This window comes from Crinia signifera, chromosome 7, assembly GCF_055691185.1.
Source record: "Crinia signifera chromosome 7, ASM5569118v1, whole genome shotgun sequence".
Lineage (NCBI taxonomy): Eukaryota > Metazoa > Chordata > Amphibia > Anura > Myobatrachidae > Crinia > Crinia signifera.
In genome coordinates this window covers 153,407,932-153,417,348 of record NC_139223.1, presented here as the reverse complement: position 1 = coordinate 153,417,348, position 9,417 = coordinate 153,407,932, and the positions used below count along the sequence as shown (strand labels likewise).

The 9,417-nt window shown below is 46.1% G+C and overlaps 1 protein-coding gene across 1 annotated transcript in view; it reads right to left on the bottom strand.

Moving 5' to 3' along the window:
* Window positions 1-7,837, bottom strand: part of ACVR1C (activin A receptor type 1C) — a 102,169-nt gene extending 94,332 nt beyond the window's left edge. The window contains exon 1 of the mRNA XM_083154021.1: window positions 7,575-7,837. Within this exon, the coding sequence (XP_083010147.1) occupies window positions 7,575-7,668 (94 nt within the window). The 5' untranslated portion in view covers window positions 7,669-7,837. The remainder of the gene's footprint in view (window positions 1-7,574) is intronic.
* Between the last annotated feature and the right edge of the window lie 1,580 nt (window positions 7,838-9,417).

Genomic DNA, 9,417 nt, shown 5'->3' with positions numbered 1-9,417 from the left:
TAGTGTCGTCATAGTTACAATTTTAGAATGGTATCATCTGCAACACCATTGGTTGGCCTTTTGGCCCATGGCATCATGCAAGCCGACCACTACAGATCCAACAAATAGGTCAGGAATTCTCCATCTTCCAACAGAGATCCTGACCTCGTAGCACCCCCGCAAACGAAACACTTTGCTTTGGGATATGTAGCCAATCACTGCCCCTACTGAAATCTAGTCTGCCCCCTTTTTAACCATATTGTTTCCTCAAACCCTATATGATCCTTATTTCTTTGTAAGGCTATCCTTATAGCTGTCTTTTGCATGTTTAAATTGCCATACTTTCTTATTCTCTACCACCACCGCAGAGCGTGCGGGCAAAGCATCCGGGAGGAGAGCGGCAATGTGTGAATACGACAGTATGGCCTGCGCAGCATGACCTCTTACTGTCACGCTGCGCAGGCAACACCCTGGCTTGGGAGCGGCAGGGCAGCCGCAGTAGAGAATACGGGGAAACAAGTTGGGCTACCTATCCACCTGGAACTTTCCACCATTCCAATTCAATTTACTGGCTCATATATATCCTGAAATCGCACAGCACCACAAGAACTGGTCCACTGCATTCTTGAGACACTCCGCTATTGCCCCTAATTTAACCAGAGGATCAAGTGGAGTGCTATAAAGAATCCTGAGCTCTTGCAACTATAGAGCATCCAGGGATCTGTGGGAGACATCTTTGCAATATTTGGGACAACAGCATTATCCCTAATTGCTCCAAGACCCTCCTAAAAATCATTACACCGGCATGGAACGGTAATATAAATTAAATTTTGCAAACAGTTGGAAATGTCTGACTTTATTCAAGCTTCAATTCATTTAGCAGCTCTAGTTCACACCATACGGTCATTTGATTGGTTTCGTATATTATTGTTTTATTATAATTTTATCATTTAAAATCATGCTATAATTAATAAATCTATTAATATTATTTTGAACCGTCTTACATCATATCAGCCAGCGCTGGCACATTTTTTTCTTTGCATGCCCATTAAATGCCCATTGTGAGAACAATTTTGTCCTGCGATCAGGTCTGAATTAGATGAAAATTGACCTAAATTGGTTTTAATTTTCAACGGCTAAAACTAACTAAAGCCCTGTACACATGCATCGATTTTTCCCGGTTTTCGATTCGATTTTGCTTAGAGAAGCAAAATCGAATCCTAAACGAAATCAAATGGTTTTTGTTTCACTTTCGATCTACATTCGATTCGATGCGCGCTCCCGTTTGCACAAAATCAAACAGAAAAATCTACTGTGCAGCCAAGGAAATATTGAATTCGATCTACTAAATCGAATGTGTACAATGTACCATGAATGTATCGAATTCCATATCTAATGCAAAAGTACAGATCTATACAGAAAAAAATTTGCGATGAGATGAGGTGAGATCTAGTACAAAAAGTAATGTGTATGGGCACCTTAAACCCCTGAAACCCAACATCCATGTAGTTCGTTATTAATCGATTTAAAATTAAACTTTAGTAAATAAACCCCTAGGAGAAAAATATTGCTGTTATACCTCCAAACTGGCCCTAACCAAATAGCGGATGATGTAAGGGGCGTGGTTTCCACAAGTAGGCGGAGCTCCAGAAAGTAGTTAGTTGAAAAGTCAATGTGATTTGGTCATCAAGAATAATATATCTGAATTGGGACAGGTGGATTATATTGTTCCCATTGTAATTTGTTGGGGATTATCTCTAAGTGGTATGCTGCAAGATAATTCATGCTGGAACTATACAGCGAGCAAGGGAAGAGAAGTGAGTATGGGGGAATGCATAGGAAGTTACTTAGATACTACAGTATGCAAATCCTATGGTGCAATCCTGAAACAGTTTTGGATTGATAGATCTACAGCACAAGTCTTCAATCTGTGGCCCTCCAGGTGTTGTGGAACTGCATGTCCAAGCATGCCCTGAGGTTTTTTGGCATACTCTTATAAGAAAAAATGTGGCAATGCATGTTGGAACATGTAGTATCCCAACATCTGGAGGGCCACAGGTTGAAGACCCATGATCTACATAGTCTAGGTGGACAGTCAGAAGATCGACAGTAAAATGTCGACATGCAGTAGGTAGATGGGGTCGAAGGATCAACAGGGTTAAAAGGTCGAAATTGTCAGAAGGTTGGTAATCAAAAGGTCCACACTGAAAAGGTTGACATGAGTTTCCACATTGCCGACACATTCTTAGTGCGTTCAGAAGACACTTGTTTCCTTCCTCACATAGGCCCTTATTCTAGTTGATTCGGACGGATGCGTATTTCGAGTGCTCTTAGCCCCGCCTACCGTACGGATCGCTCAAACCGTCCAAATGCGTTAAGACCTACGAGCGTACAGACCGTAGATATTTCATGTGAACACCTCCTCCATCTGTGGGAACCTCCCCCATCCTCCGATGGTCGCCGACCATCGATTGATGGACCAAGCGGTCAGGCAGCACAGAGTGCTCCAGACCACTCGGACATGTTTCCGTATGAAAGCAGAGATATAGGCGGGTAGCTGACATCCGGCTACATCCGCCCCCACACGTGCATCATGCCACATTACCATGCGTACGCCCAGCATTTTCATGGGAACGCCCATGAATCACGGGGCGTACGCATATGGTAATGAGCCCAAACAGCTCTTCGTGCCCCTCTCCACCCCCTGCTTGGACGGATCCGTAAGATCATTTTCTGCCCGGACCTCACTCCGTGTTCGGACGTGCGAGGCGTTCGCACATGCGCAAATACGCCTCTGCACATGCGCAAATACCAATCATCGGCCATCCGACCGCACACGGAGCCGTTCGACTCAATCAGAATAAGGGCCATATTGATCAGAGGATGAGGCAAGTGTCTTCTGAACTCACTAGGAAAGCTCTGTGACGCTTGATTAAAGTATGTAATTTTAGTAGTGTATTCTAGAAAATAATTGCTTACTTCTGATAGGTTGTTAAAAGTAGCAGCACCGATTCTTGGGCAGAACGCGGCCTCCGCTCTCTCAAAGATGTTCTCTTAGATCACACTCTAGCCAACTTTTCAGTACTTCAAGCCCAGCACAATATACCAAAACAGGACTTCTACAAATATTTACAGCTCCGACACTGGTTGTATAATAGTCCACCTAGGCATACAACGGAATTATCCTCCCCGAAGCTTTTGGTTCATCGTCTATGCTCCCCCCATAGGAGAGGAGGCATTTCCTGGTGGTACACGTATCTTTTGCTGGAGTCTAGGAGGGGCAAGCTGCCCGCTCAGCTTAAGTGGGAGGGAGATCTCGGTCTTTCCCTTTCGGGGGAGGAGTGGGACTCCATTGCCCATTCCTGTTTCAGGATCTCGAGGTGTGTTGGCCACTCGGAAATGTTTTATAAGCTATCCCAAAGAGTCTACCTTACCCCTGAATGCCTCCATAAAAATTTGGACTAATGTACCCCAATACTGCTGGAGAAACTGTGGATTTATTGCAAACATCTCCCATGTTTTCTGGTCCTGTCCTCTGCTCCGACCCCTCTGGACTGAAGTGTTTCTATTAATCCGTAAGGTAGTACTGGTAGATATTCCAGCTGAGCCATTGATTGCCTTGTTTCATTTCTACCTTGGAAAACTGTCCGTGGGTGACGGTTACCTTCTGGGACATATTTTACTCGCTACAAAAGCAGCCATAGCTCAATTATAGAAATCCCCAGCCATCCCAACAATACAAGTCATTGAAGAGAAAATTCACAAGCATTACCTATTTGAAATTGCTGGTTGCAAGTACTCTGCAGCAACATCGCCATTGTCAAGGAGGTGGCTAAAATGGGGTCAATATAGGGAGAAAAAGCTTCTGCCCTTGTCTGATAACTCTCATCTAGATCTCTCTATACTACATTCACCAAATTCTGATTTTTATGTATATTGTCTTGGCTTATCGGAACACTAATACGTACATTTTCCATGCCTCTTGTGTTTAGTATTAGTTACGTTCTATTAGTATACTATTTGCTTATAGTTCATATGTCATTTATGTATTATATCCGGCTCCTCCCTTACCCTACCCCATCCTCATTTTATTTGCATTCCCTCCCGTGAAATTCCGTTTTTTCTGTAAATCTTGAAACTTTAATAAAAATGATTATTAAAAAAAAAAAAAGTAGCAGCACCTTTTTCTTGTGCACCAGTATTAAATAATGATATTTGATGCCTCTTTCCTTAATGTCAGTGACATTGTTTGCAAAACAGAGGGGCACATTTATTAAGTCTTGTGAAGTGATAAAGTTGCCGGTGATCATGCACAGCCAGTCAGTTCCCAACTGTCATTTTTCAAACCTAGCCTGCAACTTGACGGTTAGGATCTGTCTGGTGCATTATCAATGGCCACTTTACCGCTTCACCAGGCATAAAAAATCTACCCCAGAGGGTGGGGTCTGACCAAGCAAGCAATCTGATAGGGTCAGGAAAATACAAGCAGAATTCAAAGAAGGAAATGTATCCCAGACTGTAACAATTTTGTAAAGTAATTCCTACAGACCAGCGGTGCCCTCTAGGAGGCAGGTGCCCTCTGCTTCCAGGAATATGATTTGCACCAAGTATAGGGCAAGTCCAAGTGCATCGTAATGATATAATGATAACGGCTATTAAACGAAGGGGCTGATTCAGCAAGGCTTGTAAGCAGTATACATTCACTGCCTAGCGAGTCCATAAATGCTGCCCATCCAAACACCCCCCACCGCCGAATTCCCTCGGTACCATGCGTGGGTATGTATGCGAACACATCCCCGACCATCTAATGATTTTTCTCCCGTTCGGGAATAAAAGTAGGTCTAAACTGGGAGGGAGTCTGCCGAGGAGGGGGTGAGCGCTGAGCGGAGCACTCTAGATGCCGGCGGTCCCGTGGGATCACTTGGTTCTGCTGCTGTTGGTGACCTGCTGCCGCCATCCACGAAGGAGGTGAGGGGGTGGCCAGGCTGACATCGTGTGATGTCAGCCGCTTGTCCCGAGCAGGCATCGGCCAGCCTGCATTACCCCAGCGGAACTCCCAGCATTTTCAAGGGGATGCCAATAAACGCTGGGCGTTCCCCTCCTCCGCTTTGTGCCCGCCCCCTCCCCTACCCGTGCGAACGCCTTGGCGCAAATACACCCCCTAAGCTTGCACATGACTAGTTTCACCTGCAAAGTTTTGTAGAACTCTGTACATGGGTGAATAATGCATTTGTGTGTGCAGTCCAGGAGAGGCTGTGGCCAACGTTTATGCATCGCTGTCCATCAGCCTCAAAAATGCTAATCCAGGTCAACATGTACACAGAACTAAGGCACTGACATCTTTGCAAGACATTGGCCCTTATTCTGATCGGTGCGGCCGGATCCGAATATGCGGCCAGCACCGTGCGTCCTAAACCCCGCCTTCCATACGGATCGCCAACTCCGTCCGAACGCGGTAAGAAGCTGTCCGAACGGACCGCACGTGTATTTCTCATGAATACACCTCCTCCATCTTAGGGAACCTCCCCCATCATTCGATGGTCGCAGACCATCGAATGCAGGACCGAGTGGCCAGGCAGCTCCCGCAACCTCAGACCACACGGGCATTTCTCCGTGCAAAAGCAGGGATCTGGGCGGGCAGCTGACATCCGGCAATGTCATATGTCCGCCCCCTACACGTGCGTCACGGCCGCATTACCATACGTACGCCCAGCGTTTGCATGGGAACGCCCATGAAACGCGGGGTGTAAACATATGGTAATGAGCCCAAACAGCCCTTCACACCCCTCTCCACCCCCTGTCTGTAGTGTACACATTTCATGCGGAATGTGGCCGTGCGTCCCGCTCGCACATGCGCAGAGACGCCGCTGCACATGCGCAGACACAAAACATCGGCGGCACGAACGCACGCGGATATTACCGCACCAACCAGAATAAGGGCCATTGTTATTTGTAAGCAAAATGCAAAGAATAAAAAATTCCCAATATGGTCTGGTGGAATCGGCTGCAGATGGTAAGCGTCAATGTCTTTGCTCCTATGTACATGATAGCCCGGCTGAGGTTTATATTGTAGGTCATAAAAATGCCAGAATCACACACACTGTATATGTTATAACCACACTATCATTTCCAATTGACTTAAACAATATAGGCTATAGAATTTCCTTCTACACACTTTGTTAACACAAATACATATCCATCTATGATATATACTGGCAGGGCTAGTTGGTGACCTTTTTTTAGAAGCTCTCTCCCTTAAGAAGATTAAACTCGGACTAAGAGTTCACCCAACAGAAGCAGATTTAATCGGGTATAGCTCTCCCTCTACAGCAAAGCCGCAAACACAGTGTTGTATTAATAATATTCTCAGTACTAACACGTTATACTTATTACATGTGTTGTTGTATACTCTGTGCTGTGTTCACTAGGAGACAATCTAGCACCACAGTCTGCTAGTGGCACTCCTGGTCCCCTCTCTGGGTGGGCATAAACACAACAAGCATAACACTAATGACTTTAGTAATGCCAGCTAGGTCATGGGAGTCGCACTGGCATATAATACATGCATGTTTTGTGTATTCATTATTACTCTCTGTGCTAGCTCAAACACTACGCCAATCATATAAAACTGTGTAGGGTGCTTAGAATTAAGACTCTGTGGGGGGAATTTACTAAGATGTGAATTATACTTCACATGTGATGTTGCTATGGGCAACCAATCAGAATCTACTTCTTATTTATTTAGTGCCCTCTAGAAGATAGTAGACAGGATCTGATTGGTTGCCCATAGCAACATGTGAAGTAGAATGAACATCATAGTAAATTTCCCCCTGTATGTATGATGTACAGTGAGTGTGTGTGTGTGTGTGTGTGTGTGTGTGTGTGTGTGTGTGTGTGTGTGTGTGTGTGTGTGTGTGTGTGTGTGTGTGTGTGTGTGTGTGTGTGTGTGTTAAAACACTGATATTATTGTAAAAATTGTGAACCTGCAAGCCATTGTTATACCTGAGGAAATCGAGTATCACCTGGTCACGACCATGCTTGGTAGGACTCATAAATATATAAGCACCTCTTAGCCAATCAGTCCAATGCAAGTTATCATAATAAACACCTGGTTAACTAATTGGCAATATACTGTAATGATAAGGCTGATATTGTATTTTGTTTATGTAAGTCATTAGAGGCAAAGCTGCTCTAAGTGCCCTTCTCATTAACAATTAATGTTCAGAATAACTTTTACTTATTAAACACTTTTTAATAAGATACTGAGATTAATTGTTAATAAGTCATCCTGAAGTGTTTGGGTCAGCATCTGTTGCGTTAAAGGCACATACAGTATGATGGACACATAATATAACTGATATTACAGTTTGCAATGTTTCTGCAGGATGCTCCTTATATACAAGTTAGTAATGAGATAAAAATGCTGGGAATCTAGACTAAAATAATATTATAAGCAGACATTGCACCTGAGCTGTTCCTATGGTAGCCCTGTTAGTGCATGGCCTGGAGCAAGTATGGGTATTAGTTATTTATTATTACAATGTTATAACATGTAGTAATAGTAGTCCCTGAAGTTGGAGAGAAAGTGTGAGTACCTGTGCAAAGAGTGACAGCTCCGAGCAGCAGCAGCAGCAGCAGCAGCAGGAGAGCCCGGGGCAGCAGGGGGAGAAGCCCGGAGGTCAGCAGCATGGTGCCCACGCATCTGCAGGCGCTCGCCTTCCCCGGCTGGCTGGGGACCGGTCCTCCCCTCCACAGGTGAGATGTTCGAGCTGGGGCACAGGACGCAGCGGCAGCGGCAATGGGGGATCCCGGGCACTTTCCAAGCTCTCTGATCACAACAGCGCACTCCGCCTCCTCCTGCTGTCACTTACTCCTGTGCCCGGTCACATGGGGGCCGGCCTGTCACTCGTCACACACAGTCCCCTCACCAGCGGGCACTCCTCACGCTGTCTTATTACATGGGCAGTGACAGCAGCAGCAGCAGCAGCAGTATATTATTCCTATTGAGATAAAACTGACTTATAAGTCGACAGTGCCTAGGTGGACCACTAATGGTTGACAGGCAAAAGGGTGACATGCACTAGTTTGACACTGATAAAAGGTCAACACAAGCAATAGGTCAACCACTACCACATTGGTCGACACACGAAAGCAAGTCAACATGATTTTTTTTCAAGATTTTTTTTCTTTCAGATAACTTGTTACGCTACAATCCGCATGGACTACAATTAAAAACAGTAATGTGTGCTAAGCGAAGCGAGGTACCAGGCCTGAGGCATGGCGAGCAAAGCAAGCCATGCGAGGGTATGCCTTACACTTACTGTGGATTTATGTCTACATAGACATAAAAACAATTTAAAAAATCTATGTTGACCTTTTCATGTGTCGACCATTTCCCGGTCAACATTTTACCTATTTTGATCTTTTTGTCATTGTCAACCTAGTGCATGTCGACCGTTTTCCACATGTTGACTTTTTCACTGTCAACCATTCGTGGTCGACCTAAAGACTGTTGACTTGGTGATCCCCAACCACATGGATGACATTCTGTGAAGTATAACAAGACCGGGCCTAACAGTGAAATATCGGGGCGATTCAGGTCCGAATTCGCTATCACGGGTGATGGTGGGGGTTTGCACATGCGCAAAGGGTATAAGCACCAGAATGGGCAGGAAAGGGGCAGACGCAGGGGACCACCCAGCATTTTATGGGCGTGCACAGAAAAATGGTATGCGCACCCATGGAAACGCTGCGAATGCAAACATGCCCATGTATCCTCGGGGCAGGCGGCTGATGTCACATGACATCAGCACTGGCCCCCAATTCGACAGGCATCTGAAGAGTAAGTATAGAGTGAAGGTTGGAGAAATCATTCGATGGTGACATACCCTCCAACTGTACCGAATTTGCCGGTACAGTACCGTTTTTTAACGGTCTGTACCGGCAAATTGCAATTGTACCGAATGTACCGCTTTTTCAGCGGTCAGACGCACATCGCCGCATACCTTCCTCCTGGTCTCGGCAGTGTGCTGCCTGGACCGACGGACTGGGTCCGAGGTCGGGCTGAGTTCTCCCCGCTCTCCTCCCCCTGCTGCTCACCCGTTCCCATGAGTGCAATGTGCGGGCCGGTGCATCATGACGTCACGCGCCGGCACCGCGCACCATGCGCACTCATGGGAATCTGCCAGAGAGTCTGTGAGTGTGAGGCCAGCCCCGGGGTGCGACGCCACGGGGATCATCATTTCGCATGGCTGGGCTGCCGGCGATGCAATCGGGGAGCCTGCCTGCTGCCATTCAGCACTGTAAGGTAAAGCAGTGGCTCAGGCTGTAATAATACTTACACTTCTAAAATCCTGTCCAGTGCAGTCCATCGTGGTGTGGTGCACCTGAGTGTGCTGCAGCTGAGCTCATGTCACGGTGGCTTAGTGGGCTGCAGTG